This window comes from Lycorma delicatula, chromosome 4 (genome assembly GCF_047948215.1).
Source record: "Lycorma delicatula isolate Av1 chromosome 4, ASM4794821v1, whole genome shotgun sequence".
Taxonomy (NCBI): domain Eukaryota; kingdom Metazoa; phylum Arthropoda; class Insecta; order Hemiptera; family Fulgoridae; genus Lycorma; species Lycorma delicatula.
The window spans coordinates 189,672,041-189,696,669 of record NC_134458.1 but is presented as its reverse complement, the minus strand read 5'-3'; the positions used below and the strand labels follow the sequence as shown (position 1 = coordinate 189,696,669).

The following is a 24,629-nucleotide window of genomic DNA, read 5'->3' as shown; positions in this document are numbered from 1 at the left end:
GAAAGTACGACGGTAAATCTTTATCAAATTTTTCAATTTAAAAAAAAAATATTAATATTTTTAAACGACGGGAATAGCGTTATTTGTTGTAAAATTATATTCAAAGATAAGAAAAACACAGCAAGCTTATAAATGATAAATTTATTTACGCTCCGAAAGCAAAGCGGAGAGTACGAGTAGAAAAAGGTTACGCCTAAAATTATATACGAATACCCGAGTTCATGACTTATATTAGTTCAAGTTCATGATCGTATATTAAGCGTCCAAATTCAGCCCTTGTTTCTTTTAACGGAAACAAACCGGTAGTTCTAAAAACATTTAATACTATTCCAAGCGAATTGTAAAGACATGAATGAATACGAATCGCTCGTTTCCTATTTTACTGGAGAAACAATTCAGAATTCGTCGTATGGACTGTATTTTGGAAATTTAATCGATAAGAACTGAACTAACACTTGCCAAATAATAATATTGTAAAAAATATGAAAATTTAACTGCATACATGCACAATAAAAAATACATTACGATAAAACAGCGATTTTATATTTCACCAGGATTCTAACGGCAACGATAACTTCATTAAATATATTAAATTGTAACGTAAAAGCTTTTGTTAAAAAAGTAAATATGTACCGGTATGTAGCTGAATACACATTTATACGTTTTTAACAGTAATTTTATGTAGTATCGAACATTTTATATAATAAAAAATTATTAGAAATATAAGAATAAAAAAACTATCTTAGATTACCGCAGAAATGAAATCTAGAAAAATAAATTTAAAACGATTAAACAAATTGTTTTCAAAAACAATTTAAAAAGTAGAATGAAGATTATTTGTTAATTGTATTAAAGCGGTGTAACACATTTACCTCAATTTGTGACCGATTATTTTACGAAACAAATTAAAAAATATATGTAAATACATGAAAAAATAAAATGAAATGGTTTAATAATAAATATCTATTTAAGCGTTTGGCCAAAGGACAAAGGCAGTGGGTTTATTTGTAGACGATTTCCAGGCCCAATATATAGTTCGTATTATGTTTAGCCTTTTTATCGTTTAACACTTAGATAAAAATTCATAATTATTTCACGTTAAAATCGATCAAACATGTGAAAGTCTCCTCGTATAACTTTACTATTAATAAAAACTAGAGAGTTTAATTCAGTCGTGTTAGTTTTTGCAAAACATAAACGTTAATTTTATTTACACTTTCAGCAACATTGCCGATATTTAAAGTAACATCCTTTTTGTCTCTTAGATGTTTTAATCTTATTTTTATAACTAGTGCGTTTCACTGTACGATATAATTTAATAATTTCAGATATTCGTTTGTTACTTCTATCAAATCCTTTAATAGTCGTCCAGATTTCTTTCCTAGCTTTTGTATCGCATAATAATTTAGTTTTTATACATGTGTATGTAGATATTCAAATACGCCTTAATTTTAATCATCTCGCTTTCAATGTGTTCCTTTATAAATTATCAATGTGCCACCGCTATAAATAACGTTTGATTTTATAATATTGTCGCGTGTTTGCGATTCGCCAAAGTTGTTGAGATATAGCAAACGTAAAAGTACGTATAACTAAAATTTGTTTACTCTAACTTTTTACTTGTAAAATAATTAAATTATAAATCGCCAAACAATTTCGACTCTACTGTGAATTCTACAATAGCTTTTATAAAATTAAATATATATTATAGAACAGATTAATAATTACAAAATCAATAAGTAACGCAAGTTTTATTTATTTTTAATATTTACAAAAGAAAGTCGCTTACAATTTTATCGATAAATAATGTCACTTTATCTCCTGTTCACACCATCACCACTGAAACGTCCTCTAGTACATATTTCCTAGAAGAACACTGTCCCAAAACGCAATATTCTTGGGACGCATTCTTTGCTCGTACTTTTTATTTTTATCGGACACACGCTTCAAATAATACCCGCACATTGTTTCCAAGTTCGCCGATCCTAGGTAGTAACATACTTTTCAATGAAGACAAATTAACGCAAGACGTCTCATTTTACAGGAAATGCAGTCATTTTTAAGTGTATTTGTAAATCGCTGAAGGAATCTATATAACAAATTTTAAAAAGTTTTTTTTTAAGTAAAATAAGTTACGAATTCATCCTGCTCAATTTTTCTACCAAAACGTTGGAAAAAGGTTCGTGTATATTTGTTAATAGCATGCATTTTTATTATTTTTTTCAAAATAATAAAATAAGAACAGCTAAGAACTGAGGGTGCCGTACTAAAGGTGTTGAATATAGCTTCCTCTAGTCCATGTAAATATGTATTAGGGATTTTTCTGGACATATCCGGGGCACTTAATTACTTTTGTTGGCCCTCTGCCCTGTTTCAGATTCAGAAGCGTAAATGTACACGAAATGAATTAGAAGTGCTCTCAAGTTATTTCAGCCATCGGACCGTTTCCCTGCGTGATGGCGGCTTGGAGGTCCGTAAGACCCTAATTAAAAGATGCCCTCAGGGCGGTGTTCTGAGTCCCCTACTTTTGATCATAGAATTCGATTCCATGTTACGTTTAAGGTTGCCACGTGGTTATCGTATCGTTGCTTATGCTGACGACGCGCTGCTACTGATTGAAGGGGATTCCCGTAACGAGGTAAAGTTCCGAGCTGCTCGAGCTTGTGAGACACTCCGACTGTGGAGTCTCCAACAAAAGATGATTTTCAGCCCAGAGAAAACGACAATGATGTTGCTTAAGGGTCGATCGGCTGCTTCCCGACCGATCCGGGTTCAGATGGCTGGTCACCTCGTTCGGTACGTTACGGCTCAAAAATACCCGGGTGTTATCCTTGATGAAAATTTTCGATTCGAGGAACATCTACAGTATGTTACAAAAAAGGCCGCCCGTTGGTTTTTATGGAATCCGTAGAGCCATTCATCCCGATCGGGGGTTGAATTACTGTACCGTGTGTATCCTTTACGAATGTGTCAGTGAAGCTATTATGCTGTATGCTGTGCCTGTCTGGGCTCACCGCATGGCTTTTAGGTATTGCGCGGACATTTTGCTGCGGGCCCAGCGACTCCTCTTGCTGCCTGTTATAGAACAGTCTCGTGGGAGACAGTTTGTCTTATAGCCGGAGTCAAACTAATAGATATCTTGGCTAATAAGCGTAGGGAACGCTACATTTCCAAGGTAAATAACCTATTGACGTCAGAACGAAAGCAGGAGATTGAAGACCCAGGACTTGCGTCTTGGCAGGTCAGGTGGGACGAATCCCCCACAGGTCGCTACTCCCATGGTATATTTCCTATAGTGCCTGATTTAGGTACGATTGGATGGGTCTCCCCCAATCGGTATATCGCACAGTTTGTCTCCGGGCATGATGCCTTTCCGGGTTTCTTTTGGTGGATTCGAGTCAATGCCCGGATTGCGGGACTGATGATACAGTGGACCACTCCTCTACATCTGTCCCCGATAAGAGGTCGAACGTTCACAAACTGTTAGGGAACTTGAAAGAATACATTCCTTTCTGGATCTCGATATTAACTGGATGATCCGCGACTAGTGTGGTCTATAGTGGCTGGTTTTCTTCGCGCCCTTGCGGTACGTAGGTCTGCAGAGGAAGTTTAATCGAAGTACTCGATCGTGGTAGGATCACGGGTGACTAGGCTCGGTTGGAGGTAGGCGCATTGTCATCGTGCCACGGTTATATTGGTGTTATTTGCGATTCGATTTGGGATCCCGCTGGTGGGGGTGGCCACCGGGGGACAGTAACCCGTGCGACCGGGGGCGTGGCTTTTTTTAAAAATAAAAACAAATCTTTTTCTTAAAATTATAATTTTCTTTCTGTTATTGAATTTGTGCTGTGTATTGTAAAAGTTATTAGCATTTTTGAATTATGTTTTTTTGATTGCAGTTTGCAAGAGTTTAGAACAGTTATACATAATCCTCCTTTTAGTTATAATCTACACTTTCTGTATATTGTATAAATACAGAGTTATCATAAAAGAATGGTGCGGTTTCAGTAATTCATAGGAAGATTGTAGGGAAATTTCTAGGTGTTATATTGCTATCCCTAAAAGCCTCCAACCCAAAAGTTTGTTTATCAGCAGTTGTAACCACAACGTCAGTTATTGTATTGTTGTAACAACAATACTCACCGCAACGGTGAGTTTAGCGAGTTACTATGTTCTCGGATAAAGACAAAGCAAAGTGTGTTTTATTGATGGTCGAATTAAAATCCGTAATTTTAGTTTAACGCGCGTTTCGACGTGAATTCGGAAGGATCCGCCGCACAAAAATAACATAACGCGTCGGTTCAAACGATTCGAAGAAACCGGATCGGTTAAGAAACAGAAATCAACCGGCAGACCGAGTGTACCGGACGAAACGGTTCAACTAATTAGACGATCGGCGATTAGAAGTCCTGGGAAGTCCATCCCCCGTCGAAGCGTCGAATTAGGTATTCCAAAATCAACAGTTCACAAAGTTTTACGTAAAAAACTGAAATTACACGCTTATAAAATCCAGATACTGCAGGAATTGAAACCCGATGATGGTGTAAAATGTTACAATTTCGTTGTTGAAATGTTGAACAGAATAAGTGAAAACGAAACATTTTTAGACGATATAATTTTTACAGACGAAGCTACATTCCACGTGAATGGATGCGTTAACAGACACAATTCACTAATATGGGGCTCTGAAAACCCACACGCAATTATCAAGAAACAACGCGATTCGCCTAAAGTTAATGTTTGGTGTGGTGTGATGAAAAATCGTGTAATAGGGCCTTTCTTCTTTGCTGAAAAAACAATTAATGGAGTCGTGTATCTTGACATGTTAACCGATTATTGGTTTCCTCAGCCGGATGAACTCGAAAACATTCATCGACTTCATTTCCAACAAGATGGTGCTCCCCCGCACTTCAATGCGTCGGTCACGGACGCTTTGAACGAAAAATTTGGAGATCGATGGATAGGCCGGCAAGGACCCGTACTTGGCCTCCAAGGAGTTCCGACCTGACACCTTGCGATTTTTTCTTGTGTGGGTACATCAAAAGCGTTGTTTATACGCAAAAAATTCGCGACCTAAACCGCTTAAAAACCAGGATTAATGAAGCAATGACAACCAATAACGAAGAAATATTAACTATGTTTGGAGAGAAGTTGAGTATCGTTTGGACATTTGTCGAGCGACTAAGGGCGCACATATTGAAATTTATTAATTATGTATAAAAATGTTTGAGACGACAAATTTGAAAAATAAAAAACATAAACTGTAAGTAATTCTGTTTTAATTTAAACCATGTTAAAAACCGCACCATTCTTTTATGATAACTGTATTTATGTTATTTTGTTCCTCTCAAGAACTAGAATTATTGAACTGATTTTTATTGATTGTTGTCAGAAGCCTGTAAAAGTGTCAAGAAAGAGCAAAGTTAGCATCCTGTTTATTGGTGATGTAGATCTTAATTTTTTTTAATTCGACTGAAAATTTAAATTGTTTGTTTCAGTTTAGACAACTGATTTTATTGTAGACGATAATGCAGATAATGTAGATTACAAAGTCAAGATGTACTTTTCATTCTGTAAAAAATACAATCTAAACGTCTCCAAGATACATTCATTTGTGTTAAAAACAGTTCTTCAAATGGAGATGTAGTTTTTAGTGCTGGGAGTATCAGTACAAGTAAGAGTTTGTATACCTTATTTTCATTTTATTCATTTCTTTGACGTTACTAAGTACTATAGTTTGAGAACATTGATGCCTCTTTTGTTTCTTCATTTTTACTTCACACTCCTTTTACTATTTTTTCATTTATAATGAAGAACTTTTTTGACCAAAATAACTCTTAACAGATTTGATGTATTTTTTATTCATTCTTTTATATTTTATGGTAATAAATTTTACTTTTCTTTCTTTTTCCTGTTTAGCCTCCGGTAACTACCGTTTAGATAATTCTTCAGAGGATGAATGAGGATGATATGTATTCGAATCGTGGATACGTTCATTGTTGGTTGGATTTCAAATTAACCACTCTCAGGAATGGTTGAACTTTCTTTTTCCTGTTTAGCCTCCGGTAACTACCGATAGATAATACTTCAGAGAATGATATGTGTGAGTGTAAATGAAGTGTAGTCTTGTACATTCTCAGTTCGACCGTTCCTGAGATGTGTGGTTAATTGAAACCCAACCGCCAAAGAACACCGGCATCCACGATCTAGTATTCAAATCCGTGTAAAAATAACTGGTTTTACAAGGACTTGAACGCTGTAACTCTCGACTTCCAAATCAACTGATTTGGGAAAACGCGTTAACCACTAGACCAACCCGGTGGGTTTAATAAATTTTATTGAAAAGCATCTACTGCACCGTACCTCTTCAGTTACATGCTATATACCTTCATCTTTGTCTCCCTGGCAATAAAAACTTCCTGAACTTCTTTTATTTACTAACTTGATATCAACTTAATGTTTGATTCATCAGTGTAGTTAAATTTCTGAAATCCTGGGAAGGTCAATTAAGGGGCAAATTGTTTCTTATGGGGTTTGAGCTGGGAAATCGAAAAAAATAGGTCCCAGAACTGTATCTCTCTTAGTTTCTAAGATATCCCATTTAAACGCCAAAAATAGGGTCAAAAAACATATTTCTTTACGTTTGACGTACAATAACGTTGTTAAATTGACAATAAATCATACATTCTTTAAACATAAATTGTAGAGAATTTAATTATAAGAAGATTGATGAAATAATGTTGACAAAAAATAAATAAAATTTTAAACAAGTCGACTTTTATTAACAACAAAACCGATGCAAACTTGCAAAAAAAGAAAACAGATGTGTCTAGTAGGTACAATAATTTTAGACCTACAGAAAACAAGTTGGCAATACTGATTTTTTTCATCAAAATTTGTTTAAATACTACTAACTGTTGTCAGTTAGTTGTGGTAATGTGTTAAATAAACTTTCGCTGATCAATCGTGTTTGCAGTATTACGTCGAATTCTTACCGTAAAAATTTCAGAAAACTGTTAAGAAGTGTAATTTTGTATTCATTTTACAGCGCATAAAAATCAAGTCTCTTAAAAAAAGTGAAATTTTGTTTAGTTTTGTTTCGAAAAATGCCGCGTATCTTCACTAACGTCGAATATGCCGACATGATTTTCACATATGGATTTTGCAACGGAAGTGCTGCGGCAGCGGTTACGGAATATCGACATAGTTATCTTTTCTTTTTCCTGTTTACCCTCCTGTAACTACCGTTTAGATAATTCTTCAGAGGATGAATGAGGATGATATGTATGAGTGTAAATGAAGTGTAGTCTTGTACAGTCTCAGTTCGACCATTTCTGAGATGTGTGATTAATTTAAACCCAATTACCAAAGAACACCGGTACCCACGATCTAGTATTCAAATCCGTTTAAAAATAACTGGCTTAACTAGGACTTGAACGCTGGAACTCTCGACTTCCAAATCAGCTGATTTGGGAAGACGCGTTAACCACTAGACCAACCCGGTGGGTGACATAGTTATCCTGGTCGTGTTGTACCAAATCGTAAAGTATTTATTACAATTTTTAATAATCTTCGTGAGAACGTTACACTTCCCAGCGCTCATATTTCATCTGAACGACAAGCAAATCTTGTTGATGAAGGTGAAAACATTCAGCAGATGGTTCAACGTAGTCCAGTAACGAGCACACGATTAATTGCAACACGGCTCGATATTTCACAAAGTAGAATATGGAGGACATTAAATAATAATGGATTGTATCCTTTTCATATTCAGAAAGTGCAGCATCTCCAGCATGGTGAGTACGCCAGCCGGCTGCGGTTTTCTCAACGGGTTGGTAGGAATCAACATTTAATTGCATTTATACTATTTTCGGATGAAGCTACATTCACTCGTAACGGAATAAACAACACACGGAATGCGCATCGGTGGTCTGAAGAAAACCCACATGCTACAGTGGAAAAAAATTTCCAGCAACGATTTTCAGTGAATGTTTGGTGCGGTATCATAGACTACCAATTAATCGGTCCTTTCATACTACAACATCGGGTCACAGGGAGAAATTATCTGGAATTTTTACGTAATGAATTTATTATATCGCCGGAAAATATCCCCTTAGCAAAACAAATTGAAATGTATTACCAACTTGATAGAGCTCCTACACATTTAACATTTCTTTTTTTGTAACATTTTCTTCTAAGTTTTCGTCGGTTTTGTTGTTAATAAAAGTCGACATGTTTAAAATTTTATTTCTTTTTTGTTGTCATTATTTACATCAATCTTCTTATAATTAAATTCTCTACAATTTACGTTTAAAAAATGTATGATTTATCGCCAATTTAACAACGTTATTGTACGTCAAACGTAAACAAATGTGTTTTTTGACCCTATTTTTGACGTTTTACATGGGATATCTTAGAAAATAGGAGAGATACAGTTCTGGGACCTATTTTTTCGATTTCCCAGCTCAAACCCCATAAGAAACAATTAAATTTGCCCCTTAATTGACCTTCCCAGAATTTCAGAAAGCCTTAATTTACCCGGAGGAACTGAAACTCGGGCAAAATCTTTCACCCTGAATAACTCGCTAACGAAGCGTTTTCGGACCTATGTTTATATGAACTTTTTTCTTATTTTTAGCCTCTAGAATGAGTTGTCAAAGTATTGCCTTATCCTCCTGAATCACTCTGTATATAATATTAGTCGATTACTTTTCTTCGTGAAATTTCTCCTGAGCTTGAGCCAGTTTGCTTTGGACCCTTCTTCAGGGGATTGACATGGTTTACAGATGTATAATGTAGTATCAGTACTTTTACTTTTCATATTATTCGTAAAGTTAAACTCCTAAAATAATTAACTTATTCAATCTGGTTAATAGCAGTAGCCATTATAAAGGCAACATTAGTTAAAAGAATGCCACTCTGTCACTACAATAATGCCTCCTATTCCTTGAACTAATCAAAGTTTGAATCAAGGAGTATAATTTTTAAAACCCACCACAATCTTCTCTCATATCTCATTTAATTAATCGTTTTATTTTTTTCATTTTCTACTCGGGTTTTTGTTCTAGCACGATGATCAGCATTTCCTCCAAATCATTTTTAAATAGAACAATTACATATGTATAATTATAAATTATACATTAATTTATAGTTTTGAAAAATAAACACTTTATATAAAGTTAATTCTAAACTGTATATTAATTTTTATTACAGTAATAGCATTAGTGATTTTTCAGAACATTATAAATCGGTCTGTTAAAAAGTAATTATAACCCTGTTAATATTCAGTATGAATTTTTGTATTATAAGAAGGCCAAAGCCTCCCGGTGTTACTTGCAATTCTTTTTACATGCCGCAATTGCTTGGCTCTGCTATCAGATTCATCTTAAAACTGTATCGATCTTAATTACATTTTTATGCTTATACTGTAACAGCACATTATGAAAATCTTATTTAACCTTTCTAGCTTAACTGTTTTGCTCCCTTGTAAACAAAAAGGAAACCTTAAATTTAATTTGACTAATCTGTTTAACTTAAAATCTTACCTGTCTAATATACTTTTTGTGAAAAGATCATTGTACCTGAATTAGTGGGAAGATTTTTTGACGGTTAGGTTAATTATTATAAATGACAATGTAAACCGTTATGTCCCTTTCTCGCAGGCAGAAAACTAATGCTAAAATTGTTCTGTTGTTTGGCCCGATTTTTTTTTTCACCTTCCCTGATGACTCAATATTCAGTATCGGACGAGTCAAAGATAACCTTAATTAATTTTAAACTACAACTTCCTAACCTATTATTTAGTTAAAAGTTATTTATTGTTGGGGAAGGAAAGGAACTCTGCAATGGAGTAAAGAAAAAAGTTTACCCTTTTCATAAAAGTGCATGTGTAATCACTGTTATTAATGTCATCAGTAGTTTCTCCATGAATATCGGTCTTAGGTTCATTAAAATAATGTTCCTTTATATCCTTTCTTATATTACAATTACAAGTGTCTATTTCTTTTAAAATCTGTCTGCTTACATTAATTATTTGTAAATAATAATGGAGCAATCATTACTATAAGAACTTTTTCTAGATTTTATTTAGGTTATAATCTCTAAATCTATTTCAGTATTATATGTGAAATCCATTTTAAACATCTCTTAGCAATTTATCATCACCAAGCTGAAATAAAATATTTTACTTTATGGTTTTGCAAAGTTAATCTACATACTCATTTCAAGAAATGTTACGATAAATCATTACACATAAGAACTTCATATAGTAATGCCAGAACAGACCATTCAAATACACCACAAAAAGTTTGTACCACATTCAGGTATCGTTCCCTGTCATTGCGGTTCACTGTCGTGGAATTTCCATCTTACAAAAAAATAAGCTCCGATCACTCAACAGTTGTATACTGTTTGGTCTCAAGGGTACATTACATCATCTTGTCATGGGTTTCTTGATTGTTTTCTGTTTTTTAATTGTGGCATTTTGTTTGTTTACAAGGCCCCCAAAGAAAGTGAAATTGCCTCTTGTCACTAAAGATGATTTCCTTTGAAAAATCATCGTTTGTATTTTTTCTCGATTAAAACCAATCAACAAACTGTTTCTGTTGAAATGATAAGGTGGATTCAATTATCCAGTTGACTGAATTTTGTAATCTTACATAAAAACATCTTTCACGAGAATTCACAGCAACTAACTTCTTGTAATTCTCAACTATTGTGAACGACAACAAATGGATCTTGTTGCATTCACATTAACACTTTCACACGCAATGGCAATGCTCCACAAACCGATTAGAATGAGAGGGTAAAGTCTTTAATGTTTGCTGTCAAGGTAGATCCTGTATAACACGCCCTTGAGGGTGTCAGTTGTTTCTACTCCCCAAGGAGGCCATGCCGACCCAGCTATGCTGTTCCTGACAGCACCCTCCCAGTGGCTGGGTCTTGAACTTTTAATAAGCGTGTGCCACTAATCCGGGGTCCCCAGACTGGGTCTCGGTCTTTCTTTTTCCCACCTAAGGACCCCAGGAGTCCCCGTTCAATCACTGAAGGTAGTATGCTAGAGCATCCCACCCCTCCTGAATGGGGCTGTCCTCCCTGCCCTAACACTAACACCCCTATCTTCCACTTCTTCCAGGGTCTTCTTTCGGTTGTACTGACTATTGACCAGTTCTGTTCACCGTGAAGCATTGCCTCCACTATTATCTGCGGTAACCTCTCCCAACTGTGTCCGCATCATCATCCTGTCTTCCTCCCACCTTGGGCACTGGAAGACAGTGTGTTCTGCGGTATCCTGCTCTCCACAATACAAGCAGCTTTCAGATGACCGTCTCTTCCTGCCATATAGGTTAAAGCTACCATGCCCCGATAACAATTGGGTTAGCACAAATGTAAGTTCCCCGTGCTCACGTCTGAGATAAGGCCTGATATCTGGTATTAACCTCTTCGTCCAGTCCATTTCTCCTGCCAGTGCTCTGTCGTCCCCTTCCTGGCCATACTCTTTGTTATTCCTTCTCTTTTCCGAACCTCGTTCTTCCGCCAAGAACTCCATAGGGGGAGCGAGGCAATCACCAGGACTGGCTGTAGAGACCGTACGGTAAGCCCTAGCAACACCGATTGCCAGTCGGCACTGCAGCTCCGCAAGCCTCCGAACGGCCACTTCGTCCATAACGCCCTCCTCCACACTGACACGGCATACAAGGCAACGGGCCGAGCCACCACTGCCAGCACCCTCCTTTTTGATGAGCTCGGCTCAATTTTGGTCATGAGCCTTGAGACAGTCGACACTGTTCTACCTGCCTTGTCGACTGCCTCCCTGACATGATCTTGAAAGGCTCTCCGGCTTTCAAGCCAAACCCCCAGGTATTTGGCTCTACTGACCGGCTCGATAACGACCCCCCCCCTTACCTGTAGCCTGATAGGGAAGAGTCGCCTTCTCCCGACTCCCAGCAGCTTCGTTTTTTCTGCAGCGAGGCTAATGCCGTGGCCCGCCAACCATCTGTTGAACAATGGAATAGCTCGTTCACCTTTCCAGATGATCTTTTCTTTTGTTCAGGCGACTAATACCATGGAGACCTCATCGGCAGTACCGGTAATCGAAACTTCCTCAGGATACCGCAACCTGAGGACCCATCATATGCTAGGTTCCACATGATCGGTCCAATTATCGAACTCTGCGGGACACCGCGCTCCATACTAGTTGTAACCTCTTTACCTTCTGCATGACCAATTATCTTCCTGCTAATAAAACAGTCGTAAAGGACTCGCACCAGATATGGGCTGATATCGCTCTGAATCAACTCATCCATGATGCACCCGAACGGCAGTGAGTTGATTGCATTCTTGACATCCAACATCACCACCGCAGGGATGCACCTCGTTCTCCAAGAACCCGCTGCAGCCTGATCAACAATCTTCATCACCCTAGCTATGGCATCCTCCGTTGTCCACACTCTCCTGAATCCATATTGTCATTCACTAAGGCCTCCTTTCCGTTCTACTTCATCTCGGAGACGCTCCGCCAACAGCCTCTCGAAGAGTTTGCTTAGATAACTTAACAGGCAAAGAGGTCGGTATCCGACTGGGCCTCCCGCCTTTCCTTCACCTTTTCTCCAACCTTTCTCAGTAGAAACACCCTGGCCTCCTTCCATTATGGTGGCAAACAACCATCCAGGAGTACTCGGTTAAAGGCCGCCAGCAGTTGGTCCGCAGCAAATTCCACCGTTGCAGCCACAACCTTGTTAGTAACCCGATCGAGGCTCCTTTTAGCTTTCAGCCTCCCTTCCGCCTGTCGCAGCTCGCCAATACAGGGATATCCACTGCAGTTATCTCTCTATAGATGAGTCAGTCACCTCTAAGGAACAAAACACCAATTTGTTCCTAAGAACCTCCTCGGCAAGAATGGGTAACGTCTTCTACCAAATCTACCAATTACAATTTGGAAGGCGTCACCCCATATGTTGTTCTCCAACATGTCCAGGAGCTCTCCTGTATTTCACTCCTGTAAGCGCTCCTTTTTTCGGCCAGTTCCTTTCTGCATGAGAGGATGTCCTCACGATATCACCTTCTCCTGGCCCGTTCCAGCTGTCTCCTGGCCGTAATACAGCACCTTCTCGCATCCGCAACCCGAACAGTCCACCAATATACATCTTTCTTTGCGGACTTGTATGGTCCAGTGACTCTTCTGTTGTTTTTGATACCGCCTTCGTCAGGGTGCTGGGGGGAGATATTTTTCAGATGACAAGGGCGCTCTTTCACCAACTTCTTAAGCCTGGCTAGGCCCTCATTCGGACATAATCTCCTGTTATCAGCCACCATGCTACAAGACAAACCGTCCCCAATTTCAGACCAAACAAAGAAATGGTCGCTCAATGACTTCTCTTCACCACTCATCTCCACGATCCCTCTCCCAATCTCGGCGAGACAAACGTGACATCCACAAACGAGCATCTGTTTACCATCACTAGGGTAGGTGCTGTCCATTATTGATCACCACCAAACCCAACTCGTCTGTGACATGAGTATGTTATGTTCAAGTTTTTTTTTTAAGTAATTAATTTATATAAGCTTAAAATTTGTTAGGAATACATTGTGGAAGTTTTGTTACTTATGAAAAACATCCAGCATGACTGTATTTGAAACAGGATCTTCCAGTTAAGTGCAATCATTAAGTGATTGTTTTGTAAAACAAAAGTACACTAGCAGCTTTTAAAATCGTTGTATTTATCCATAACAGCATAATATTCATTAAAATAGCTCTTCATTTCAGCAGTGTATTGACCTGATTTAATTATTAGAAAGTAAAATGGACTATGAAAATCAACCAAGTAGCTGTGTTATACATGTGCCATTCATTCCATATCCACTAAAATGTGCAAGAGGTTATACCTTTCAGTTTCAGAAAACTTATATTAAAAAAAAAGAATAATTTTTATTTTGTTTGTGAATTACAAAAGTTATAACAATTATAGGAAAATATGTTGTTAAGTTATTCATTTTGTTACTTTTATTTCTAATATAATATTATTACTAGTATTTTAATTTTATAATACAATATAGAAAACACAGAATATTTTAATTTTAGCTTGCGTTTAAAGGTCAACCTATGTTTATTCAATTAAGTATTTAGTCCTGAAATCTTAAATTTCACACTGGAATTTACATTTATCTTAAATTATAGTCTGTACTTTTTGCCTTGTATCAGTAGTACGCATTGTTCACAGATGGTTTATGTCTTTTGTACTACAGTATTATACTGTGTAAAGATAGATATGAAACATTAGTATAACTCTGAATTAGATTTCTTAATTAATAAATTTATTTTAGTATGTTAACCCGATTCTGATAGAGAACAATAAATATCAACTAACATTTAAATGGGTTACTACAGCTGCTTGTGTTGCAAATAAAAGGCCTAAATATGTTTCTCGAGACTGTATATTGAACACAAAAAATTACAGGTACCTACTCAAATTCTATTTGTTGTAACTATTTTATTTTGGTTAAAGTTAGTTAATAAATACAGATTATAGTGGAAATGGTGAAGGGGCTTATAATACACATAAAAATAATAAATGTATGAGTGGCGGTGGTGGAGGGGTGATTTGGGGGTTGAAAAATTTTCTAATACAGAAGTTGTAGATCATGCAAAATTCTACAGTATTTTTTAGAGGTCACTTTTTAACACGACCTAGAAATTTCTGAGAAAAATGTGAAATTTTTTTTTGTTTTATTTTTCATTTCTGCAAAAATAATTTAATTTTGACGGAAGTTGGTGAAAGTATACCTTTCTGTGTCTTAAATAACCACAACTCTTTTTGACATCAACTTTAGACGACATCAACTTTAAATAAGTTATTTCAATCGGTCTAATATAACCAACTGTAAGAAAAAATGATTGAAATATTAAAACAATGGATCAATTGTTCTTAAACTCTAATTAGTGGTCATTAATCAGCATTGACGTGATCATTGGTTTTTTTTAATAGTTAACTGTAGTTATGGAATGTTGAAATTAACAAAGCAGAAAGAACAAAGAGAAACCACACTTTTTATGTACAATTTTCCATAGTTCCTACGTATATTTTTCAAACAAATCATGACTTGAAGAACAATTATGTAGAAAAGAAGAAATTTTAATTCAGTTTAAAACTCAACCTTTTCTACATAGGGATAATAACTATGCCAGAATTAATTTTTCTTTCATAATGCAAATTGTGGAAGTTTTTTAAACTAATTATGGTTAATTTCTTTTTAAAATTTTTCTGTATAAATATATAATTTATAATTTCTTGGTCTTTTATTAGTCCTTGTAATTTTTCTTTGCTCTTTGTGGGCTCTTATCTCTATCTTAATTTTATTTATCTCATCACTTTAAGTGAGTAAAAGATTAAGAAATTGTCACAAGAAATCTTGTATTTCAAGAAATAAAAAAATAATTATTGTTAAATACTTACTTGTACTGAAATTATTTATTGTTTTATTCCGTTTTTCACTTTAATATATTTTATTAATAGTTAATATTTATTTAATATTATATTATTTTATTAATAGTAGAAGGAAGATTAAAGAAAAACAAACTGACATACTTGGCATTTATAGACCTAGAAAAGGCATTCGATAACGTAAACTGGAATAAAATGTTCAGCATTTAAAAAAAAATTAGGGTTCACATACAGAGGTAGAAGAACAATTGCTAACATGTACAGGAACCAAACAGCAACAGTAATAATTGAAGAAAATGAGAAAGAAGCCGTAATAAGAAAGGTAGTCCGACTAGGATGTTACCTATCCCCATTACTTTTTAATCTTTACATGGAATTAGCAGTTAATAATGTTAAAGAACAATTTAGATTCGGAGTAACAGTACAAGGTAAAAAGATAAAGATGCTACGATTTGCTGATGATATAGTAATTCTAGCCGAGAGTAAAAAGGATTTAGAAGAAACAATGAACGGCATAGATGAAGTCCTACGCAAGAACTATCGCATGAAAATAAACAAGAACAAAACAAAAGTAATGAAATGTAGTAGAAATAACAAAGATGGACCACTGAATGTGAAAATAGGAGGAGAAAAGATTACAGAGGTAAAAGAATTTTGTTATTTGGGAAGTAGAATTACTAAAGATGGACGAAGTAGGAGCAATATAAAATGCCGAATAGCACAAGCTAAACAAGCCTTCAGTAAGAAATATAATTTGTTTACGTCAAAAATTAATTTAAATGTCAGGAAAAGATTTTTGAAAGTGTATGTTTGGAGTGTCGCTTTATATGGAAGTGAAACTTGGACAATCGGAGTATCTGAGAAGAAAAGATTAGAAGCTTTTGAAGTGTGGTGCTATAGGAGAATGTTAAAAATCAAATGGGTGGATAAAGTGACAAATGAAGTGGTATTGCGGCAAATAGATGAAGAAAGAAGCATTTGGAAAAATATAGTTTAAAGAAGAGACAGACTTATAGGCCACATACTAAGGCATCCTGGAATAGTCGCTTTAATATTGGAAGGACAGGTAGAAGGGAAAAATTGTGTAGGCAGGCCGCGTTTGGAATATGTAAAACAAATTTTTAGGGATGTAGGATGTAGAGGGTATACTGAAATGAAACGACTAGCACTAGATAGGGAATATTGGAGAGCTGCATCAAACCAGTCAAATGACTGGTTTGATGCAGCTCTCCAAGTCTTGATCTCAGTCTGTGGCTTTCTTGGACCATAAATCTTTCTTAAAATTCTTCCATCTTAAGTAGATTTTCTACTCCAGTTATAATTGTAGTTTCCACACCGTACAATATTTCTGGTCTTGCAGCTGCACTATAATGTTTTCCTCAATTTTACATTTAATGAAGGTGTGTTTTTTTTTGTAGCAGATATTTTAGAAAGTGCAGAAAGTTTAGTTCTAATTTGTGTCAGTCTATCTGTTCTATTTCTACTAATTTTTTCTCAAAGATATTTAAAATGACCCGTGATCTTAATTTTGTCATACTTTATTTCTATTATCTTTTTGGTTTATATACTGGCACTTGTCATCATTTCTGTCTTTGTAAAGGAGATCTGCAAGCCTGTTTTTCTTCAGCTACTTCTTTCAGTAATCGGTTGATTACTTCTTGTTCTGATTCTGCAAAGAGTGCAAAGTAATCCCAAAAAACTAGACATTTAATCTTGACATTCTGATTCTTTGTTCCTGTTTTTGAACTTGAATCATTATTTTCCCAGAATGTCTCCTGACTTTATGTAAAACCAAGTTGAAAAGCATTGGTAAAAGACCTTCACTTTGTCTTAGTCCTGTTTTTATTTGGAGTGATTTCCTGACTTCACCTAGAAACTTGACTTTAGATTTAATGTAGGTTAAAGCGAGTTTAATTAAATGTATGATTTTTTGCTCAAATTTGTATTCTTTTAATGTGTCAAATATGGTTTCTGTATCTACTGAATTGTAAGCCTTTTGAAAATCATTGAATAAAAAAAGATGTCTTTTGGCCTTGTGTTGTAATATTTTAATATCATTTTTAGGCTTAGAATTTGTTCTGTACAAGATCTATTTCTTCTGCATCTACCTTGATATTCATCAAACTTTGTGTTGATGTGCGGTTCAGGTTTCTTAAGAAGTAGTTTGGAGAATATTTTATATGTGACAGGTAATAGTGAGATTCCTCTATCGTTATTAACTTCAGTTTTTTAGCCTTTTTTATATAATGGATTAATTAATGCGACAAGCCAATCATCTGGAATCTTTTCTTCTGTCCAAATTTTCTGGAAGAGTTTGATTGTTTCTGTTGGGAATTTCTTATCTGCAAGATTCCATAATTCTGTGATTTTACCATCCTCACCTGATGTTTTATTGTTTTTGAGCAACCTGATCACATTTTTAATGTCTTACTTGTCTGGTGAATTAAAGTAAGGATTCTGTGTTGTGAAGCTTAAGTTCAGTTTTTCTTTGGGGTTTTCACAGTTTAATAACTTTTCAAAATATTCAACCAGGATCTCACAATTTTCCTTGTTGTTCAAGGCTAGTATGCCATTTTCTGTTTTAAAGTTAAAACTTTGAGATGAGTAACCATTGAGTTTATTCTTAAATGTTCTGTAAAATAGTCTTGAAGTTTTCGTCCATTTCTGTTATTTGTTCTTTCATGAGTTTTCTTCTAATTTTCCTTAGTGTTTGGTGTGTTATTTTTTCATAATTTTTGGGCTTAATCTAGATTTTCTTGAGTTTTGTTATTCCATTTTTTCCAGGCTAGAAGCCTTTTTAATTGCATTTCAGATGCATTACCACCAGGTTGTTTTGTGAAAGTTTAATGGTGCAATTTCTTGGACAGGTTTAATTAAATTTTGAGTGACTTCATTCCAATTTTTATTTGTATTTAGTTTATTTTAAAATTCTGTCATCTTTTCATTTAAAAGTGTTTGTTATTAGTTTTGGGGATTTTGACATTAGTATGAAATTCATCTTGATTTAGGAGAGATCTGAGGTTACATTTATGTCTTTCCTGACCTTGTCATTTTGAATTTCTTTGTGGCAGTTTTGAGAGATGGTTACATGATAAAGTTAAAATTTGTTGACATGATTTTGAAATTTAGGTGTTCACAGAATTTGACTAATCTTTCACCATGCTCGTTTGTTCTTGTGTGAGCTGGATGTTTACCAATTATGTTAGAAAATTTGGTATTAATGTAGTAGTAGTCGATTTACCTCTGTAGTTAGTTAGTTCTTAGATGGCGCCACTGAAATGATACATTTAAATAAGAAAATAAGTAAATAAAATTATGAATGTAATTAACCAAACTTAACCCACACTTACTTCGCTCGCTAACCTTCACTTGCTAGTCAAAGTAAGTGAGCAAAGCGAGCTTAGGTTAATTTGGTTAGATTATATTTATAATTTTATTTATTTAATTTTTTATTTCAATATAGCGTTTCAGTGGTTCCATCTAAGAACTACCTAACTACAGTGGTAGATTGCCTACTACATTAATACCGAAAATTTTCTTTCAGAGCAAAGTTGAGCATTGAAATCTCCTAGCAAAATTTTCACTTGATTTACTGGGATTTTGAAGATTTCTTCCCAGAATTCTTTGTCAGATTTTCTTTGTGTATCTTTTATTTAATGATTTGATGGTCAGAAGTGATAATCTTGCATTTACACTTTTGAAGTCAATGACCGAGTCTAAATTTTTTTGTTGACCATAAAAGGTGTTCCAAGATGTGAAATGTTTTTCATTGTGCTTTTGCCAACTTTTCTCTTAAAAATTCTGTCAGATTCAAAAGTGTCTTCATCTAAGAATCTGGTTTCTTGAAGTGCAAGTATGGAGATATTTAGCGTGTGTAGTTCTGTGGTTAAGTTTTCTGACTTTGATTAAAGAGTTAATATTATGTTCCAAAAAAATACTTTTTTTTATTTTTATATTTGTAAAGGTTCTTTGAATGCTCCAATTCACCTTTTAGCTTCATACTGACAGACACCCTGGAATCCAATCGTCTGACTTTGTCTTTAGGGTAATTCATTTTGTAAGAAGTTATAATTCAGGATATTAATGTTTTTGATGGTTGGACAGAATCCAATGTAATACAATTAAGTTCCCTCGTAATACAATTAAGGTTTGAGCCCTCTAGTGCTCAAGGAATTAATTATTATTAAGCTTAAGGAATTATTATTTATTCCTTGAGCTCAAGGAATTATTTTATAGACTAAAATAGGATGGAAAGAAAAGGGCGTTTTTAAAAATGTTGAAAGAAAGCGGCTTAGTAAGGATATATTATACATAAAAAAATAAATAAATAGAGGAAAGAACAAGAAATAATAAAAAAATATAAAGTGATTAATAAACAGGGATTTCAAAACTGTGAGTAGTAGTCAAAAAAGAGATGAATTTATTACTAGCCAATTGTGTAAAATTTCAAATCTGCTTGCTTCTCATCATGAACTGACTCTAATCTATGTATGCAACTGTTGAACTCTTGTACATTGTCAGCGCATTCCTCTTAAACATATGTATATCCCATGAGAGTCAGTCTTCTCACTACAGCGTGTTTCATAACTGTAACTGTTTGACAAAATAAATTCATTTTACTATTTCTGACTGTGATAAAATGAAAGCCCTCTAATGAAATGAAGATTTTAATAGTATTTTTAGAATAACAGTAAGAAATAAAAATAATTTTTATCATTTTACACAGTGTAATTAATATTTTTCATTATTAAGAATGTGATTCAATAATTAAAGAGACAAGTAACTAAGGAGGCAAAACAGTTAATAAGAAGATTATGACACTTTCAGAACAATAAGCTGGTAACCCTGTGATGACGTTTGATAAGCTGATTGAGTAAAATTAGTTTATTTATAGCCTTAAAATATATCATTTTACAATTGCAAGACCTGTTTGCAAATTATTTGAACAACAAGCAATGATCCAGTTTTTGCTTTTGTTCTCCAGCTTTTGTTCAGTTAGCATTTGTTCTCTTATAACCAAATGTTATGGACAAAGTTGTATGAATCTCAGAAATGTTTATAGGTGAGAAGAAAAGTTTAAAGACAGTCTAACTTCAATGAATGACGACCACATACTGGACATTCAATTGAAGTTTCAATCCTGTGTTTGAAACTCACATGAACACTCATTGTAAACAATCTGTAGTCTCAATGTAATTGTAATCTGTTAGTCTTTTTGGATGAAAGTGTTCATGTAAGTTTCAAGCACTGGAATTGAAACTCCCTTGGATCTCGATTCAAAGGTATTATTTTGCTTTACAATAACCTCTGGCCTCAGTGGCTGAGTTACTTAAACAAATTGCATTGCGAAGTATTACCTCACTTTCCATACAGTTCTGACTCAGCTCCATCAGATTTCTATTTGTTTTGTCCACTCAAGGAGGCATTATATGGTAAGAAGTTTAATAACAATGATAACGTAAAGAAAATGTGCTGAATTGGTTCCAACATCAAAGCAAAGATTTCTTTGCAGTAGGCATAAGTAAGCTGATTCAGAGACAGGATAAATGTATCAATGTTGCTGAGATTATGAAGCTGAAAAAAAGTAACATTAATAGAATAAATCATTCTAGCTCCAAAACAATTTGTATCTTTAATTATTGATAGACCCTCATTATTATTTATTTATTTTTCATTATATATATATATATATATATATATATACATACACACACACACGTGTAATATCTAACAGTCTTCTAATTATGATTGTTTATGTTTAACAATCAAAATAATAACAATCATCTAGTTTTAAATATTAAGTAAAATTTTTATAAATGATTTGAGAAATTGTTTGTTTCTAACTTAGGTTGCATAAACAAAATTAGTTTATTTAAATAAACAATGAAACTTTCTGTTAGATCTCCTTATAAAACTTTGTGTACTATAAGCTTAGTGTAAAAAATTGAATTGTATTTGTAACAGTGATGCCATTTTGTCAATTCTAAAATTGCAAATTTTTTAATTTTATTGATGTAATTACTATAAATGTAATGTGAATTTAATTTACTTTTTTTTTGTAGACAATTCTTGATAGCGTTGGTTGTTCACCTCATTGTTCAGTTTTAATGGATTCTGTGAAAGATAGTCATTTCATGATATGTAGAAATGATGTAAGTCATATTAAATTGAATATTATTTGTACATTATATATGTAGATAAAAGTAAAGTTTTTCCATTCAGCATGCCAATGAAGGATAAGCAGATTTATATTTTTTTAATTAGACTTGTATGCTAGTAGTTATTGAAATATTTTTATTAAACTTATAACCACAATACCTTAATAAAACCCATAAATTATGTATGACATTGTAGGTATCTATCACAAAAATATAATGCTGGAGATTACATATTTTGCCTCTTGTTATTGCTTATATTTCTAAAATTAAGTTTTAATTTTAAGGTTTGATGTGATTGCTAGTTGCTTGTTGCTTGTTGATACAAAAGACATTATCTTTCCTGCCATGGGTAATAATGTATTTCATTTCTGTATCCTCATTTGAAAGAAATTGATTTTACTTCTGGACTTTTTCTTACATTTTGTTTGTCTGTTAATGAATCTGCAGAAATAATGTATTCCTTCATCAATATCTTACATGTACTTAAAATTTGGTTAGTCTTGTTTTGCCAGTTTAGATTAAAGTTTTAATGTTCAGTTATATTAGCTGTTAAGAATTAATAATTTACTTAGTTAAGATTCAGTTTCATTCACTAAGTGTACCATTGTGGTTCTTTTTTAAAAATGTGTTTTGTATGATACTCACTTCTTAAAATACTAAGTGTTTTTATAATTTAAGTATAATTTTTTTTTAAATCATCTTAGTTAATCCTGGAAGATATATAATACTGTTAAAATAATGTCCAGTACTATTTTTAATAAAAAATTTGAGAAAAAATGTAATGTACACACTTAATAGCAAAAAAAATTTACTAATTAAAAAAAATTGTAACCATTTATTAGATGAATGTTAATTTTCAAAACTGTCTAGTTCAGTGTTTCCTTGAAAGATCCAGATAGTTTTTATTTTTATGTACATTTTGAACTTCCACTAATTATTTTAAGTTAATTTGCAATACTTACAGGTATCAGACTATTTGAAAAAAGATTGCTACACTGAAATCTTTGTTACTTCTTATTAGATTTATTTTGAATGTATAGAAGGAGTTGACAGTTTGATAGTAATGAGAGACTGGAATGTGATAGTATGAAGACAACAAGAGGAAGTAGAATGCATGCATGTAAAACAAAGTGAAAGTGCAACTAAAGTTTCAAAATCTTGCATAAATAATGCGAATAACATTGGAATATAACAGTTTTCAATGAACAGTGGAAGCCATCCCTAAAGAGTTATTTTGGAAATTTGTTGCTTGACTGAACTGTTCAGTTATGGTATATGGTAGGCATTAGCTTACAGCAGTTGTTCCTAAAGTGTGTGCCTTGATTCCCAGAAGCTGCAACTTCCTTATAGGAGCACCATGAAATATTATACAATTTTCCTTATTTTATTTCTATTTTCAATTGTATGCAACTAGCCAAGCTGACACAAACCACTTAGTTATTGTTTGCAAAAGCAAACTGTAAGTGATTACTAGATGATACGATAGTAGTCCCTTGATTGTTTTAGTAGGTTTCTCTAATTTTCAGGTACTTTTTGTTCATATATAATATATAAATAAATGTTGGTTTGTTTTAATTTTAAATTAGTTTTTGGAGATTGTATCAGTTGAATATTGTGGTAAAGCCAAATGAAGTTTTTGAAATATTTTTTCTAATGCATTTTTGAAAATGAATTTGTTTTTATTAAACTGCAATAAGCAGTGTGAGAATGAAAATGAAGGGAGCAGATCATCAACCAGTGACAAGAGTGTGAAGCGTAAAATCAAAAATATGATGACAGCTATTTGGATTGTGGCTCTATTTCAAATGTAATCACTGGCAAAAAGAGGTCACTATATGTTTAGTGTATGAAAATTTTGGCATCTGAATGCAAGCATCAATTAAATTGAAACACCATTTAGAATCCATTCTTTCTTTTTTTTTTGTCTTCAGTCATTTGACTGGTTTGGTGCAGCTCTCCAAGATTCCCTCTCTAGTGCTAGTTGTTTCATTTCAGTATACCCTCTACATCCTACATCCCTAACAATTTGTTTTACATATTCCAAACATGGCCTGCCTACACAATTATTCCTTCTACCTGTCCTTCCAATATTAAAGCGACTATTCCAGGATGCCTTAGTATGTGGCCTATAAGTCTGTCTCTTCTTTTAACTATATTTTTCCAAATGCTTCTTTCTTCATCTATTTGCCGCACACCTCTTCATTTGTCACTTTATCCACCCATCTGATTTTTAACATTCTCCTATAGCATCTCATTTCAAAAGCTTCTAATCTTTTATCCTCAGATAATCTGATCGTCCAAGTTATATAAGCGACACTCCAAACATATACTTTCAAAAATCTTTTCCTGACATTTAAATTAATTTTTGATGTAAACAAATTATATTTCTGACTGAAGGCTTGTTTTGGCTGTGCTATTTGGCTTTTTATATCGCTCCTACTTCGTCCATCTTTAGTAATTCTACTTCACAAATAACAAAATTCTTCTACCTCCATAATCTTTTCTCCTCCTATTTTCACATTCAGTGGTCCATCTTTGTTATTTCTACTAGATTTCATTACTATTGTTTTGTTCTTGTTTATTTTCATGCGCTAGTTCTTGCATAGGACTTCATCCATGCCATTCATTGTTTCTTCTAAATCCTTTTTACGCCCAGCTAGAATTACTATATCATCAGCAAATCGTAGCATCTTTATCTTTTCACCTTGTACTGTTACTCCAAATCTAAGTTGTTCTTTAACATCATTAACTGCTAGTTCCATGTAAAGATTAAAAAGTAATGGAGACAGGGAACACCCTTGTCGGACTCCCTTTCTTATTACGGCTTCTTTCTTATGTTCTTCAATTGTTACTGTTGCTGTTTGGTTCCTGTACATGTTAGCAAATGTTCTTCTATCTCTGTATTTGAACCCTAATTTTTTTATAATGTTGAACATTTTATTCCAGTCTACGTTATCGAATGCCTTTTCTAGGTCTATAAATGCCAAGTATGTCGGTTTGTTTTTCTTTAATCTTCCTTCTACTATTAATC

The 24,629-nt window shown here is 34.0% G+C and overlaps 1 protein-coding gene across 1 annotated transcript in view; it reads left to right on the top strand.

Annotated features, from left to right (window-relative positions):
• The first annotated feature begins 2,548 nt into the window (after positions 1-2,548).
• Positions 2,549-24,629, top strand: part of LOC142322775 (vacuolar protein sorting-associated protein 11 homolog) — a 94,307-nt gene continuing 72,226 nt past the window's right edge. The window contains exons 1-3 of the mRNA XM_075361851.1: positions 2,549-2,638; positions 5,648-5,674; positions 21,503-21,592. Of these exons, the coding sequence (XP_075217966.1) occupies positions 2,549-2,638; positions 5,648-5,674; positions 21,503-21,592 (207 nt within the window). The remainder of the gene's footprint in view (positions 2,639-5,647; positions 5,675-21,502; positions 21,593-24,629) is intronic.